Source organism: Ochlerotatus camptorhynchus, unplaced genomic scaffold, assembly GCF_037179485.1.
Source record: "Ochlerotatus camptorhynchus isolate MF236.1 unplaced genomic scaffold, CSIRO-AGI_Acam_v1.1 ptg000158l, whole genome shotgun sequence".
In the NCBI taxonomy this organism is placed as follows: Eukaryota; Metazoa; Arthropoda; class Insecta; order Diptera; family Culicidae; genus Ochlerotatus; species Ochlerotatus camptorhynchus.
This window is the reverse complement of record NW_027040648.1, coordinates 83,718-101,502: the sequence shown is the minus strand read 5'-3', so window position 1 is coordinate 101,502 and position 17,785 is coordinate 83,718. Positions and strand designations below refer to the sequence as shown.

At 41.6% G+C, this 17,785-nt stretch overlaps 2 protein-coding genes across 2 annotated transcripts in view; both read left to right on the top strand.

The window, feature by feature from the left end:
* LOC135701351 (uncharacterized) overlaps nucleotides 1-9,327 on the top strand; it is a 31,859-nt gene extending 22,532 nt beyond the window's left edge. The window contains exons 2-6 of the mRNA XM_065222125.1: nucleotides 6,870-6,986; nucleotides 7,116-7,484; nucleotides 7,548-7,634; nucleotides 7,868-8,370; nucleotides 8,531-9,327. Of these exons, the coding sequence (XP_065078197.1) occupies nucleotides 6,870-6,986; nucleotides 7,116-7,484; nucleotides 7,548-7,634; nucleotides 7,868-8,370; nucleotides 8,531-8,753 (1,299 nt within the window). The 3' untranslated portion in view covers nucleotides 8,754-9,327. The remainder of the gene's footprint in view (nucleotides 1-6,869; nucleotides 6,987-7,115; nucleotides 7,485-7,547; nucleotides 7,635-7,867; nucleotides 8,371-8,530) is intronic.
* A 6,120-nt stretch (nucleotides 9,328-15,447) lies between these two features.
* Nucleotides 15,448-16,946, top strand: LOC135701394 (uncharacterized). Its single transcript, XM_065222178.1, has 2 exons — nucleotides 15,448-15,495; nucleotides 16,149-16,946. Exons 1-2 carry the CDS (start codon nucleotides 15,493-15,495, stop codon nucleotides 16,944-16,946), a joined length of 801 nt encoding a protein of 266 aa, XP_065078250.1. The 5' UTR covers nucleotides 15,448-15,492.
* Nucleotides 16,947-17,785: the final 839 nt, after the last annotated feature.

Here is a 17,785-nt window from a genome sequence, read left to right as displayed (position 1 = left end):
CACAGACAATGGCACCAATTTCGTGAGCAAGAAGATGGCTAAATTTACTTCCGACTGGGACATCGCACATACTACTTCAGCACCGCATCACCAGCAGGCGAACGGAAAATCCGAGGCCGCGGTTAAAATCGCTAAACGTTTGCTGAAGAAGGCTGAGGAAACAGATGCAGATTTTTGGTACGCGCTGCTCCACTGGAGAAACATCCCGAACAAGATCGGTTCCAGTTCCAGCTCGTTTGTTTTCCCGTGCTACCCGGTGCGGTGTTCCATCATCTGGTGCAAAACTGGTCCCAAAAGTGGTGGAAAATGTTCCTGAGGCAATAGAAGAAAATAGAAGGAACATCAAATGGCAGTATCATAAGAAGGCACGACACTTACCTGCTCTCCAAGTTGGTTCACCGGTAACGAACGCTCCTACATGGTTAATGCAAATAGGTCGAACATTCTTCGAAGTTTGGTACACCTGAAGCCGCGTAAGGAACCCTCTACGTCGCCTGACCGTTCTACGCCGAAGCCGTTGCAATCGTTGCAGCAAAAGGAAGATAATCGCAACCATGAAGCTGAAGTTCCGAATACCGGATCGAAATTGCAAGTAGATTTTCAAACTCGTAAGCAGGATAAAATTGTTGAACCGTTGCCTCCTTCGATTGGAAGATTGCCGCAAAAGCTCAACGTAGATGTCGCCACAGCATGATGATGATAATGTTGACAGACTGCATATAAAATTCGTGAAAATTAGCATTAAATCTTAATTTTCATCAAGCCTGCGTGAAATCCTTCCAATATAACATTCGAATTGAAGAAGAAAACGTTTTTTTCGATCAGGCTGATGTGCATCTTTGACTTTTCCAGGTGAACTTTCATAAGATATATTCACAGACAAACAGACATAACACTCGCAAGTTGTTCATCGAACAAGCATTTAACGGTCAATTTAAAAGTGTCGTAGTTGGTAGTACCACCACCTATGGCGCGCAAAGTCATTTCCCTTGAGTTTGACGCTTACACACTACCGCCATCTGTTCAGCGTACTACCCACCACAGTGTACTCAACAGATGGCGGTAATGTTTTAACGACGATGTTTTACAGTGAGAAATATACAATGTGTTATGTCTGTTTGTCTGTGATATATTCATTTCATTTGACGGCTCCATCAATGCTGCATCGTAAATATGATGGTAAACAGAAGTAAATTGCTCAATTACTCAAAATAAAGATGATTTGTCATTTTGTTATCACTTTGAAGACCATCTAGCACCATGTTATAGTATGGTGTGTGTTGAGTAAATCAAGTTCCGGTGCGTTTTCCGTCGAAAATTGTGAGTATCAATATGTTTGCAGCGGCCAAAATGAACATTTATTGAATATTGGCGTCCTATACAACCAATTCTCTATTACCACCAGCATGATACAACCTTTCCTTAGTAAATTAACTTAATTTCCACTTTCATCTTAGTGAAAATCGCACATATTTACCATTTTCTGACAAATGCAGCTGCGCAGGAGGTAACCTCTCCCTGTGGGTGCAAACTTGTTATGCATAATTTGCCATGAAAGCATCTCCGATCCATACCGAAATAATAACAAATAGTTTTCAAACACGTTTTCTTAGGCTCTGAACCATTTGGTGGATTATTTTAACTTTTGGTTAAAATTTGACAGATGAAAAGTTATCGATTAACCCTGCTATCCGAGCATGGTTATTTCTGACAGACAAGAAGTTAAATTTTGACAACCGTGGCTCGAAAACCGGTCGATCGACAGCACGGGGATTTTCGAACATAGAAAATAACTTTCGAAATGTCACTTTTAACCACGAGTTAAATTTAACTCGGCAAATGGTTCACAGCCTTACACGATTCAAGCGGGAAATTATCAGTGCAGTGCTAACATTTGAAAACGGCACAAAAGCCATTTGTAAACAAATGGTTTGTGGGCCCTTTACTCACTACTTGAAGTACACCCACGCGACACAACAGCAACATCGGGTAGGGGAAATTTTCCCCTTCCTGACGATGCTGTTGGTTTGCGTGGGCGTTCTTCGGGTAGCGAGTAAAGGGCCCACAAACCATTTGTTTACAAATGGCTTTTGCGCCGTTTTCAAATGTTAGCACTGAGTGGACCGATTTACCCCAAAAAGCGTCTGTTTTACTTGGAACATTTGGAAACTATCCTCCTTCTAGTAGTTCTCACTTCGAAATGTAGGTGGCGAAAGCTTGGAAAAGTTTCACTGCAAGACGCCAATTGTTGATGCGGAAATTGATCAGTCGCCGCCAAGAAGGTTGGTGCAGTCGCAGGTGTCACAAGTACCAGATGTGGCGCCACCTATTTGTGAGTCACCGAAACAGATTCTGAAGCCAACCGTGAGTGGATCCCGACCAAGAAGAGCAACACGCTTACCAACTAATTTGAAGGATTACCAAGTTGAATTTAATTAACTAATTTAAAGTGAGGAGGATGTTATAGTATTTGCACACCCCTAGTTTTTAATCCTCTTGGCTCCACCATTTTGTCATTATTGATTACTGAGTAGTAAGAGAAGGTGTTCGGATCTATCCTGAATAAAGGTCAAGTAAACTGTTCGTACCGCGTTTTAATCGACATAAAACAGTAACAGTAGCCCTTTTTGTTTTTGTTAAATATTTGTTTGATGTTCCAATTTTCCTACAATTGCTCCTATACATTAAATTAATTTGAATTTAGTAAAACAACAAAACCAAATGAGCTGATACGAAAAACTAGCTAAATGAAACGAACTCGAATAGCCAAATTGCATAGAATTAATTTACAGTCGTGGAACTCCCGTAACTGTAACGCATCGTTTACCAGGGGCACCGACAAACTGACATAATTCCTTATAATTTGTTCATTGAACAAGCATTTAACGGTCAATTTGAAACTATCTCAGTTGGTAGTACTGCCACCTGATGCGCGCATAGTAAATTCCCTTGCGTTTGACGTTTACACACTAGCGGCATCTGTTCAGCGTACTACCCACCACAGTGTACTCAACAGATGGCGGTAATGTTTTAGCGACGATGTTTTACAATGAGAAATATTCAATGTGTTATGTCTGTTTGTCTGTGCCAGGGGGTTGGTCACTCCGCACAGTGTGCCAAAAACTAGCTTGGGCACACCTGGGCACAGTCATTGGCACTGTTTGGCACCCATGGTCATAATTTTTCTGATCTTTAAAGTTACTGGCAACACTGAACTTTTTCTGTGCTTGCGCAGTGTACATGCGTCAACATTTCAGAACGAAAACAGATTCACCTTCCACCACATTTCCAGCGGTATCTGAAATTGAAACACGAGATTGCCGGAACCGGTGGTGTAGTGGTAAGCGTGACTGCTTTCTTACCCCAATGGGTCTGAAAAAATGCGACACTTGGGTGTAACTTTTTATCACGTGGGTAAAAATTAATGAAATTTTGGGTAGTACTAGTTTAGAGTGTTATGTATATGTGTGCAAAATTTTATCGCGATCTGCCAAGTAGTTTTCAAGATGCATTCGAAACAAGAAGAGCTACGCCAGTAAATCTTGGGCGCGGTGATCGATAATCCTGGTCAGTCACACAGATGGATCGGCAAAAGGCTTGGAATCAACCATTCCACCATGTCCCACGTTGTGAAGATGTTTCAGGAGACGAAGACCATCGAGCGGTGCGCTGGAAGCGGCCGAAACCCGAAAACGGAATACCCAGAGAAGGCGCGGAAGATAAGGCAGTACTTTAAGAATAACCCGAACCTTTCCACCCGAGACGTGGCCAAAAAGTTCAATTCGTCGCAGTGGTTCGTTCAGCAGACCATGAAACGGGCTGGGCTACGTGTTTTTAAGGTCAGGAAGGCGCCAAACCGGACTGACAAGCAAAACACGGTGGCCAAATTGCGTGCGCGGAAGCTGTAGCGTGAGTGGCTGGTCAAGCCAGGCTGTCTCGTCATGGACGATGAGACATACATCAAGGCGGACACCAAACAAATCCCCGAGTTTTTTGTCGGTACGTCCCGCATGGAGGTTCCGGAAAAGTTCCGGAATAGAAAGATGGACAAATTCGCGAAGAAGTACCTGTTGTTGCGGGCGATCTGCGAGTGCGGACTGTACAGCAAGCCGTTCGTTACAACTGGCACCATAAACGGGCAGATTTATCGAGAGGAATGCTTGCAGAAGCGCTTGCTGCCCTTCCTCCGCTCTCACCGTGGTCGCACGCTGTTCTGGCCGGATCTCGCTTCGTGCCATTACGCCAAGCCTGTAATGGATTGGTACGAAGCGAAGGGCGTTAATGTGGTCCCGAAGGAGGCGAACCCGCCAAATACACCAGAACTTCGTCCGATCGAAAAGTTTTGGGCGATAATGAAGAAGAAGTTGAAGAAAAGCGGAAAAACATTCAAAACCGATGAAGCTTTGAAGAAAAACTGGGAGAAATTGTGTAAGGAAGATGGGCAAAGCCTCGCCCAAGATCTCATGAGCAGTGTTAAGAGAAATGTACGAGCATTCAGCTTGGGGGAGGAAATGCAATAAATAAATTATGCCAAAACATAGCTAATATATAGTTATTTAATCCCTGAAAATTTGAGAAGTATCCGATTTAAAATGAATTTTTGGTGATCATTTTTGTGTCTCTCATTTTTTTCCGAGTCCAGTCTTTATTCGGAAACGATGAAAATAAAGCTAGCGACAAACAGACCGACACCGGTTGACCACAAATGTTTGGTCAACAGATACGTCGAGATGTCTGTCAGTCCACTAAAGATTGGTGCTGAAAAGACATAATTGTTCCCAATACAGCCAATGGATACCACCGGAGGTGTTCATCAATCCGGAATAGATGATCGAAAATGCCACCAAGTGCATGTGAAATTATCCAATCTTCCCAGACATAAATGGTCTACTTACCGTATTTGAAGGTTCAAATTGAGAAATCGGAAATCAACAATGCCCTCCTGGGCGATGCCCAGCTCCTTGCGGATGCTTTGTGTTTCAAACTCAAAGTGACCGTCCTTGATGGCGATCACGACCGTTCGACGGGAGGCCCCAGAAAAGGCCGTCTCCGTTTGGTGCAGTTGTTTGTAGAACTCGTTAATGTTCTGTAGCTGAAAATGTGAAAACCCATTTCAATGGCAGGTAATTCCTCGAATGTAACCCATACCTACATCAATCAACTACTGTACTCTCTTGAGTCTTGAGTGACATCCAACATCTGGACAGCTGGAACTGTTGAATTATTCCTTCGACAAACAACAAGAGCTGTAAAAATACCGGGTTGCCAAACACAGCATTATTCACAAGCAAACAAAAGTCAGTTCAATTACTTTTCGGCACTGCCGACACAGTTGCGGCACACTGAAGCACAGTGAGAAAAAAATTGGTGCTAAATAAGTGTGTAAAGTGACCACTCCTTGCCGTTTGCACAACCATCTATGAACGACTCACTATTCTTGCCTTCCGTTATTCGGCTAGAGAAACCCTGGTAAACCACCTTTTGAATTGGCGTTGACGGCGACTCTGTAGCTCTTTACTCCTATGGAAAAATCCATAAGCAAACGTCAGACTGTGCGTGAAACATGGCGGACTTTGTACTATCCTTTCACTCCACCGAAAATTCCCACTAAGAAACTGTCTAAATTTGCTGGAAGTGCAAATTTTTCGACGGTGCCGTCAACGCCAATTGGTTGGCAATGAGAAGGAATGAGACGAGCAGATTGTAACAATTCAAGAGGGAGATCTATTTAACTACTGACTGATGGAATCCGTAGGACTACCGTTCCCTGAAGCCTTAGCTCTTAGGTCCTTATCTGAGGAGTCACAGAAATTTCTCGTGAGACATTGGAAGCGGAACACTTTCTCACTTTTCCTGATAATTTGATTCATCTGAGATGCTCGAAAATTTGATCTATAGTTGGAAATTTTAATTCTGTATCAATTACTGATGGAAATTGGCAAGATGTTCAATGAAAAATGCTTTAACTTACGTTGTGAAAAATCCTTCTTCTGATGCAAACAAACGGTTTGGTTGACGTTTCCTCTCGAACTCGCGTGGTGCCTTCTACGTGGGTGGTGCATTAAAATGGTCTATTCTCTGCCTAAAAATGCTCGATACACAGAGTCATGGAATGCTACTCCGTTCCTGTAATTTTGTGTCTTGTCAATATACATTAATTTTCAAACTTTTCTAATGAAAATTAACATCTGTGGTCTAAAAATTAGATACAGTTCATGATAACCAAATAAAATGCAATGGAAAATGCAACAACAATGAAATCTGCCGGTTTAAAAAGCTTACAGACTGTTGCCTCTTGCTCACGAATGTGGCATCGGTGGCACCGCTGTTCTCACCTCCTATAGGATCTCATCGGGAACCTTAAGAAAACGCCCCTAAGGAACCGGCTCCGATGCTCAAGCTTGTGTTGGATGTTCGTTGTCAGGGAAATCAGAGAACTACTGCCGGGATACGAAGCTATCAGGATCATCTACAACATCAAATGCAATTTTTAGAGCTGCTTGAGTTCCGGTTTTGCCACCACGTGCCAAAACCCGGATGAATTCAAATACCGTCTGTCACGTCAAAAATCGGTCTACTTCGGTTGATGATTATTCTCAAATGAGCTACCTAGGTATAGGTATGCCGTGGAATGCCCTTTTTTCCAGCCTTCCGAAGAAATTGATTTGTTTTGATCATATCATTCACACCATCTTCCTAGCCCCCTAGCCCACCCATTAACACCTACTGACAATTGAATTAAATCGCATTTAGAATCCTATACACAGTACATCTCACTGCACTATCTCACGATTGAATCGCGCATCGTCACGGAAGACAGCCCGCCTTTAATTGACCCGACAGTCTTATGCCAGTTTCCCCTTTTCCAGTACCGAGAAGTGATGGAGCGCTACTCGCCGTGGGGCCGGAAGGGGGGCGGCGCCCCAAACGACACGGTCCGCATACGGAACATCCAACTGCAGGGAATCTACCCGGAGTCGAAAAATGTAGGTTCAATCTACTAGCTTAGATGCCATTTTAAATGTTAGTGTATTTAGTGCCCCCCTAGTCGAGGGAACCCACACCAAATGTACCCCCTTTTTCAAGTGAATCGATCGATTTGCTAAAATCTATAGCTTCCCACCGTTGTTCCTGTTTCGCACGCTGCTGTAACTGCTCCTGCTGTTCGACGGTCACGACCATCACGACCCTGTCAGCAGGACTTTCGCCAACCGATGGCAACGATGCCGAGGGCGGCGGCCAAGGGGGTTAGTGCCGGCGGTGGAGGAGCACCGCTGCGGAATGCCTCCGGGCAGATTGTGACAGGTCTGACGGACGATCCGATTATCAGCTTCAACGATGCCAACCGGTACCACGTGGACAACGATCTGCGCTACAAGACGTCGGCAGCGCAGAAGCAACAGTACAAAGCGGAGCTGGACCGGATTGTGGCCGAGAAGGAAAACCGACTGCGGAAGACCAGGAGTTCCGAGTCGGAGGCCAAGGTGAGCTGGAGAGGTGGACATGTTGATTTTCGTTTGAAAATGATAAATATTTTTGGTTTTTAGAATGGAGGTCCTTGGGGTAAAGCGGGACCGGGAGGAAAGCCATGGCGACCACCGAAGAATGTCGGGTACAACTTCATGAAGTCGATGGTGAGTTGTTAATTTTAAATAAATATTGTTTTATTGATCTATCGGACGTTGAGTAATCCTATTTTAAAGTTCGAAGTTTGTTGTCCTCACTGTTGCTCCAGCCAAAAATTATCCTCACTTTCTAAATCTATCAACAATTGAAATAGGCGAAACAACCAAACGTAAACAATGCCTTTAAACGCAAATTTCATGAGAATTTTCCTAATTCGGTTCCCCCTCCCATGTTCCCACAGGGTTGGACCAATAAGGAAACGCTCCAGGATTTGGACATCGACATCGTCACCAGGATGCAACGGCAGCTCGAAGAGGAGAACAAATATCTGAAGAAGTTCTCCAACTGTTGCTCCCGGTGCGTGTGCCAGTGCGTCAGCAACAGTTTGGAACCGGTCTCCACGGGAAGTGCCCAAGCGGCGTCCCGTCCAATCGTAAGCCCTCCGAAAGCGCTCCTATCGCCGCCAGCCACGGCACCCAGCCAACAGATGCGGTACGAGCCGAATCCGAGCACCGACAAGATTACCGACCGCCGTGTACCACGGATGTGCCAGCAGAATCAGCAAACCACTCCGGGGCGGGCCCCGGTTGTCAAACGTGGTAGCAGAATTGCGCCGACCCGGAACTGTATGATCACGGGCGGTGTCGAGTTGGTTCCCTTGCTGGCCAAACGCCGTTCGCAACCGAGACCGATCAGCCTCGGGACGACCGACGTAACCAAAATCGATAAGTACAGCTCCAATGGGTAAACTATCATCCCTACCACGGTCAGCTACGGCACAACACACATACAATCTAGTAAAAAAAAAATCAGCAAATCCCAATCTAGTACTGCCATAAGTTTTAGCGGTTAAGGGAACACTGTTCGGAACTAACTGCGCGACCATCTCTTCCACTGTTTTCAGCGCAGCTGCACGACACTTGGGTGATCAATACTTGCACGACCTGTGCCATCAGATGAACCAGAAGCAACGGCAGATGGAAACCAGCCGAATGGCGGAATTCGAAACCAGCCAACAGCACTTTGACACGTGGACCTCATTCTGGGGCCGGCCGGGCCACGGTGCACCCTTGCCCAACAAGAACAAGCTTAACCTGGACAATCTGCTTTACTCGTCGCCACGGTAAAGCAGCATTCGTGCCAGCCAGCAATCGCTTGTAAGTACCTACCTACCAGCAAAACGCACGCATTGAATCGAGTTTGTCCGCTTGCCGCCGGGGCAAGCGATAGCAAAGTTCGATCAACTAGCTTTGAAAAGTTTGATGCCGTTATTGAAGGCCCATGCCAAAAGGGCAAAGTTTATTATCAATCGTTAGACAGTTAGGACTAAGAATCGCTCGAGCAATTACCATAGTTCGCTTCCAACTTGCTTGTGTTTTCTTGTATTGTTAAGAATCTCCATTAGGGTAAAAGTTAGACGTTGAACGGAAATGTTGAATAAATTTTAACCACGTTAAGTTAACATCGTTAGAAACGTAGCTCTAAAACATGTTTCAAATTAATCCATCATAATTCTATCGGCATATTGAGTATGAAATTCTACATTAAACGACGCTTCCTTATACCTAAACCAGAACCATACTTAAGAAGTTAAGGGTTTACTCGATTGACATGAACACATTGAAAATGCGCGTAGCAAATGTTGCAAACGTAGAGCTTGTTTAGTGTATCGTTAAAAGGTTAAATGTAGAGCAGGTAAATAAGAATTGTATTACGTATTATAACGTATTTAAGAGAAAAGATACAAAATCGTACATTAAATAAAAACGGGGACACATAGTAAAACTGTACAGGAGTTAAGTGTTTCATATCACAGCCTTCTGGACCACAACTGGGCTGTCCCGTACTACAGTCGCTATATTCATAGTCTGGCGGATACACAATCTCGGGAACCAATTGAGCTGTCAAATAGCCGAACCAATCGAGCAAATCACGGCCAACAACAGAAAAGAGCACATCAGCTATTGCGAACAAAACTTCGGCAACCCTTTTCTCGTTACTCAAGGCTCGCCTACACGGCGAATGAGAACGACTCAAATTTGAGTTTAGTTCACTCATAATCGCCAAAAGTGCAGGAACTCAGCGATGAGTGAAATTTGTCTCATGGTTTCCTGTGGAAAACCTAAAAAATCAGCCGGAAAATGAGGAAATTGACGAAAATTTTATTCAGCCACGGAGTAGTACCAATAGACTGAGTGAATCCAATCTTTACTTTTCTCAAATTCGGGAATTTTTCCCAGGAAAAGCCTGGACAAACCTGGGAAAACATGAGGCAAATTAACTCATCGCTGAGTTCCTGCACTTTTGGCGATTATGAGTAAACTAAACTCAAATATGAGTCGTTCTCATTCGCCGTGTACGCAAACTGACACCATCGTTGGGTTGAGGAAAGTTTCCCCTAACCGATGATGCCGGTAATTTGCGTTCGATTGGCGTGGAAAGAATAATCAACGTTCATAGTACCTTTTCAATTGTTGGTCTAAAATATATTAAATTGGTTCCGCTTTATGATAAATCGAAATTCTATCCGCCAGACTATGAATATAGCGACTATTAAGGCTTGCACGGTGACGTCACCGCGTGAAGAAATAAAAAAAACTTGCGGGCAATGTTTACAAACATTGACCGCAGCGAATGTCAAAATTTTTTTCACCGCTTTGCCTCCGGCTAAACAAGTACGGTCGATTTTAATTTGTCCAGTGATTTTGCGAAGTATTTCGAGAAAAATGACAAAGAAGTGCGTAGTGCCGGGTTGTAAATCCACGCATTTAACCATAAACTCGCGTTTTTTTTTTTTTTTTTTTTTTTTTTTTTTTTTTTTTTTTTTTTAACTCTTTATTTGTTCCAAGTTCAAAATAAACTACATTTCATTTTTAACCTAGGTGCTCCAGTTACTACAGTAACTTACAGTTACTACAGTAACTTACCAGCCTTAATTGTTATGATATATATCTAAGTGTTTTTACATTGTTCCTGTCTTGGCAATTCAGTATTTTAAACAGGTTTTTTAAACCTGCATGTCAGTATAACAATTGATATCTTAAAACTAAAAACTAAAACTAAATCTTATCTAAGTATAAAGGGAATTAATCGTTGCAATTGAGGATTGTAACGATTTTTGCCGGAAATTATTAATTATTTTGTTGGACATTTGTGCTAAAGTCTCAACATTCGAAATTCTATGTACTTCGGTAGTACTGTACCAGGGAGGCAACTTCAAAATCATCTTCAGAATTTTGTTCTGAATCCTTTGAAGTGCTTTTTTCCTGGTAGTGCAACAACTAGACCATATTGGCACAGCGTAAAGCATGGCCGGTCTAAAAACTTGTTTAAATATTAGAAGTTTATTCGTCAGGCAAAGTTTGGATTTCCTGTTTATAAGAGGATACAAACATTTTATATATTTGTTACATTTGGCTTGAATGCCCTCAATGTGATCTTTAAAAGTTAATTTTTGGTCAAGAACTAATCCAAGATATTTCACTTGGTTTGACCAGGAAATTGGAACTCCGTTCATAGTGACTATGTGACTACTACTAGGTTTCAAAAAGGAAGCCCTGGGCTTATGTGGAAATATTATAAGTTGAGTTTTGGAAGCGTTGGGAGAAATCTTCCATTTTTGTAAATAAGAAGAGAAAATATCTAAACTTTTCTGAAGTCTGCTGCAAATAACACGAAGACTTCTTCCTTTAGCGGAAATGCCTGTGTCATCAGCGAACAAAGATTTGTGGCAACCCTCAGGCACATCAGGGAGCTCCGAAGTGAAAATGTTATACAATATAGGCCCAAGAATGCTACCCTGAGGAACTCCTGCTCTAACAGGTAGTCGATTAGATTTGGAATTTTGATAATTTACCTGCAGAGTTCTGTCAGTTAAATAATTTTGAACTAATTTCATAATGTAAAGTGGAAAATTAAACTTTTTCAATTTAGCAATCAAACCTTCATGCCAAACACTGTCGAATGCTTTTTCTATGTCTAGAAGAGCAACTCCAGTTGAGTGGCCTTCAGATTTGTTTGAACGAATTAAATTGGTAACTCTCAAGAGTTGATGAGTAGTTGAATGCCCATGGCGAAATCCAAACTGCTCATCTGCAAAAATTGAGTTCGTATTGATGTGAAGCATCATTCTATTCAAAATTATTTTTTCAAAAAGTTTACTTATTGAAGAAAGCAAACTTATTGGACGGTAGCTAGAAGCTTCAGCTGGATTTTTATCCGGCTTCAAAATTGGAACAACTTTTGCATTTTTCCATTTATCAGGAAAGTATGCCAAATGGAAACATCTGTTAAATAATTTTACCAGGAAAGACAAGGTACTCTCTGGGAGTTTTTTGATGAGGATATAGAAAATTCCATCATCACCTGGAGCTTTCATATTTTGAAACTTTTTAGTTATAGACCTTACTTCGTCCAAATCAGTCCCCCAGGAATCATCAAAAATATTTTCCCGAGAGAAAATATTCCGAAAATCCCGAGCAACCTGATTCTCAATAGGACTAGTAAGACCCAAACTGAAATTATGGGAACTCTCGAATTGCTTAGCAAGTTTCTGAGCTTTTTTCCAAATTTGTGATCAAAATTTTACCACCTTCTTTAAGCGCTGGAATAGGCTTTTGAGGCTTTTTCAAAATTTTTGTGAGTTTCCAAAAGGGTTTGAAACTCGGGTCTAATTTAGAAACATTATTTTCAAAAGTTTTGTTCCTCAGGGCAGAGAATCGCTTTTTAATTTGTTTTTGCAAATCCCGCCAGATAACTTTCATGGCAGGATCGCGTGTTCTTTGAAATTGTCTCCTACGGACATTTTTAAGACGGATCAAGAGCTGAAGATCATCGTCTATTATAATTGAATCGAATTTAACCTCGCATTTTGGTACTGAGGCAGCTCTTGCTTCAACTATAGAAGTAGTCAGAGATTCAAGAGCATAATTAATTTCATCTTTGGTTTGCAAAGGAATGTTTGGATCGAAGTTATATTCCATAAATGTTCGATATAGCTCCCAATCAGCTCTATGGTAATTGAAAGTAAAGCTGTTGGGATTAGAAATTATTTCTTGGGATATTTCAAAAGTTACTGGAAGGTGATCAGAACCGAAGTCAGCATGGGTAACCAATTGGCTACAAAGATGACATGAATCAGTTAAGACCAAATCAATAGTTGAGGGATTTCTTGCAGAAGAAAAGCATGTTGGGCTGTTTGGATATTGAATAGTGTAATAACCTGCAGAACAATCATCAAACAGAATATTACCATTGGAATTGCTTTGAGCATTATTCCATGAGCGGTGTTTTGCATTAAAATCACCAATAATGAAGAATTTAGACCTATGACGGGTAAGTTTCTGGAGGTCACCCTTGAGAAAATTCTTTTTCTGGCCTACGCATTGGAATGGCAAATAGGCAGCTATAAACGTAAGTTGTCCAAATTTTGTTTCAACAGAAACTCCCAAAGTTTCAAAAACTTTGGTTTCAAATGAAGATAGAATTTTATGCTTGATTCGTCTATGAATAATGATGGCAACGCCACCACAGGGTCCATCAAGACGATCATTTCTATAAATCAAGTAATTTGCGTCCTTCTTAACCTTATGGTCAGGTTTAAGGAACGTTTCAGTTATAACGGCAATATGCACGTTATGAACTCGCAAAAAGTTAAATAGCTCATCTTCATTATCTTTAAGAGATCGAGCATTCCAATTTACAATATTTAATGCTTTAAAATCCATTACTGAATTTTAAAGTCATGACAATATTATTAGCAAATTTTACTCCAGTTTGAATAGCATCAAACATGGAGTTAGATTTAAGCATATCAGAAATCATGTCAATTAATGAATTCTGTAAAAATTCCATTTTAGGAGCAGTAATGCTTCCTAAGTCAAAATTGTCAAAATTTCCGTTAGAACGTTGGTTAGTATTTTGATTTCTACCCGCTGCAATAGCAGAATAGGTAGCTCCATTAACTCGCTGAACATTGTTAGCAGCGAGGGGAGTAGGTACAGATGAAACATTTGAAGCAGGGGTGATATTTGTACCTACGGGTACGAATGTAGAATTTGTTCCTCGCTGACCGTTGTTAACAGCAGAGGAATTTGTACCTGGTCGGAAACGTGGAGCGTTTCCTACCTGTCGGTTAGAACGAGATTGTAGGATCGCTTTGCGAGTCTTACATTCCCAAAAATTGGATTTGTGGTTTTCACCACAATTTGAACATTTAAATTTCTTAGGATCTTCCTTCACAGGACAGTCGTCCTTTGCGTGAGAGGAATCACCACAATTCATGCATTTAGCTGGCATGTAGCAATTTTTAGTTCCGTGACCCCATCCCTGGCACTTACGGCACTGAGTGAGGTTTTGGAAATTTCCTCCAGTCTTCCTGAAGTGTTCCCACTTCACTCGGACATGGAGCATAAGGCTAGCTTTTTCTAAGGCCTTAAGGTTGTTTAGTTCACTAGACTTGAAGTGAACTAAATAAAAATCATTAGAAATGCCGTTGCGCGAATCGCCAGGACGGGATTTCATTTTCAAGTAATTCCAAGTAATTTTGCCAGTTCATCTTTGATCTGATCCAGGGATTCACCACTGGGCAGTCCTTTCATGACAACCTTGAACACACGTTCAGTTTTGGTGTCGTAAGTAAAAAAATTTGTGCTTCTTCTCAGTAAGATACTTGAGAAGACATTTAAATCCGTCCAAGGTTTCAGCCAATACACGGCATTCACCCCGACGTCCAATTTGCAGTGAAAACTTAACTTTCACGAAATTCAAAAGTTCCATGCGAAGAGCATGGAAATCGGTAGTAGTTAGCACAATATGGGGAATCTTTTCCTTCTTGGCATTAAGCCGGGAAAGTTTACTAGAATTTTTCTTGGATGATGGATCATTCTCATCACCCGTGAGCAAATCAAATTGATAACTCAAATTAATTTCTTCAGAAGGGGGGTCAAGAGTTTGCCCCTTTCTTTTGCGTTGAGGCGCCATGGCGGCAGCAAATTTTTTATCCAAATCGACTTCCAAGCAGATTACTATAAGAATCTGAAGGATCGAAGAGGAATTTTCCAAATCGATATCCAAGAAGGATTACCTCGGGTAGGGTCCAAACAAGGATCGAAGAGGAATAAGAGGAGTTGAACAAGGTAGAAAATTTTTACAGGTTGAGCACTGAAAAGTGCTGTTTAAATTTGTTGTAGCTTTAGGTAGTAGTAACACTTCCTTAAGCAAAAAGCAAATAGATCCGCACGGCAAGAGAGCACGATGCGGACTGTGAACTCGCGTTTTTTTTCGATTTCCATGCTTGAAACCCCGATTACCAAAAGCTCTGATCGAAGAACGTTTGAGGTGCTGGATTTCTGTTCTGGAATTTCGACAATTATTCAACCCTAAAGACAAATATATTTGTAATTTGCATTTTGTGTCAGGTATGCTATAAATGAAGAAAATACAACAGCCGCTGAAATTTTAATCATTCCTTGATTCAACTTAGGTGCTGCTGCAAACCTCACCGATAGTTCCAATGTGGACTGGGTACCATCATTGAACCTGCCTCTGCATAATTTACAAGCCATCAACAACTCCACTCAACAGACCAAGGATAAAAGCACCTCAGAGTCCAGTGTTTGTGATGCGGCCATCTTATCAGAAAGTTCTACTTCCAGAACTAGGTTAGATGCGATTTCTGCCTCTAGCACCAACAACAGTGTTGACATAGTGGAGGACCCAAAAATAAGAGTTAAGGAAGAGATACTCTACAATACAGATGATCCATCTGGTCCATCTACGATATCAGAAAAGCATTGCGCTGCAAAAGTGAGTTCGGGAGAAGGCAGTAGCCGTGTAGGCTCAGTGTCAAGCGTTGTTGATTGTCCTATGGTTCATCCTGTCCAAGAGAATCGACGTAACGGTCAGGTTTCCAATATAAGAGGCATTAAACGACCGCATGCAGATGGTAAATCCTTTCCCTTATTTATTGTAATTGTAATTTCTTTTGTTGTATACTCCTAAACAGTATATGTTAATAGTGACGGCCTTATGCTGCTGCTAGAAAAAAATAGAATGATCTTCGAATTGGTCATCTACACAAACATCGTTAGGTGATGACGATATTGTGAAGTATTACGAGTTTGCTGAAGATCTCATGGAGTGTGGGCATCAAATTAGAGCGGTGCATAGTTCCCCTAAACAAAGGAGGATTAGCGACGAAAAAATAACAGCTTCAAATGGTAAGCAGTCATTTGTAAATTAATTGAAATATTTAATTGCAGTGAATTGTTCGTATTACAGCAACTGGTGAAAACCAAGATCCCAACACAATCGTGCCCGAGAAGCAAGCCTGCGGAAATTGTATGCTAATACCGCACTACCGCCAAGAACTCCAACGACAGTATGAACGCATCAATTACCTCTCTGCGGAATTGAATAAGTACCAGAAAGGGTTGGCCTGGCTGAAAGATGACGAAAAATATAACCGATATACAGGAATAAGCTCCTATGCCGTACTGAAAAAAATATATGGCTTTGTGAAGCCTTATTTATTCCAAGCCTCTTGCGAATTGACTAAAGAAGAAATATTCGTGATGACATTAAGAAAGCTACGGAGAAACACACCATTCATTGATCTGGCTGATGATTACGCTATATGTGTGAACACAGCATCTAAATATTTTCATCGAACTGTAAAAGTTATGCATGATTGTTTACAATACGTTCTTGAACCTCCGCCAAAGGAAATAATCATACGGCATACTCCGCAGGCCTTCAAGCGTTACTATGGGAACAGGAGGGTGTTGGTGATGGATTGCTTCGAAGTTCGCACCGAGCGACCTGGTATCCCAAAAGCAGCAAACGCGCACCATAGCGCGTATAAGATGTCGTCTACAACAAAGTTTTTGATAGTAATGGCAGCAGATGGTAGCGTGGCTTTTGTCTCCAACGCATACGTGGGACGTTGCTCGGACAGATTTATTACTGTATCGTCAGGATTCTTAGAACTTATCGAGCCGGATGATGTTATATTAGCTGATAAAGGTTTCGATATCGCCGATCTTATAGAATCAAGAGGAGCAACGCTGAATATACCCACTTTTCTACGGAAAAACGTTCAAATGAACCCATTAAACATTGAACGTGATAGACAGATCACATCATTAAGAGTTCACGTGGAAAGAATGATTGGACGAATCAAAGAAAAGTACACTTTTCTAAATGGGACAATTCAAGTAAATTCTCTGAGACGTTCGGAAAATAACGGTAACACTGTTGATCTGATTACACGCCTTGCGTGTATTTTATTATCTTTCAACAAGTCGATTGTAAGTGATTGAAACTGAAATAAAAAATATTGCGAAATTTATTGTAGTCAAATCGATAATCATCTCACCTTAATCGTAGAGTAACGCTTTAATTATATTCCCAAGAATCATTCATGTATTCCGTTTTTGTATGGCATTAGTATCAGTTAATTTTGCCAACAGCTCCTCTTTTACGAAATAATTTCGAAGCAACTCAGGCAGAATAATATTGTAGAAGAATAATTGACTCCGATCTACGCAATGTTTCCACAATTCCAAATCTCTTTCAACCCTGATGAGAACACTTTCTTTCTTACTCCAGATCATGAACAATCCAAAATCTGAATTTGAAAAGAAAATCTGTGCCTGAAGCTGATAATAGTACTGGTGTGTCGTAGCCATACTAATTGAATCATCTGAATTGATCTTGACGAAACTGTTTGGTTTGTTACACAGATCTTTTATGCAAAGCTGTTCATCAAGAAGGCTTCTTGAGTCCAATCGGTATGGACACTTCAATTCCACGACAAACTTTCCACAGCATTTGCATGATCCTTTTACATCTGGTGAGGCTGCCAGGAAAGGTTTTGTAGACGAAATAAACAATCCTGAATCCGATATGACAAGGCCTTGGTGATCCTTCAGTAACTTTTCCAGCTTGCGCCTCGCATGCACTTCATTGCGTCGACCATAAGCCAAAGCAGGTGAGTCAATCATTGATAGGTACGGGTGACATATCTTTTTGATCAACGTTTTTTTAGGGGGAGGTGCAACGTTGGAAGTATTGACTGCTTCCTTCAGAACTGAGGCAGTAATTCTCCCAATTCTTAACCAGCGCCGTAGATCCGACTCCCTCTGGTGACGAGTGCGCA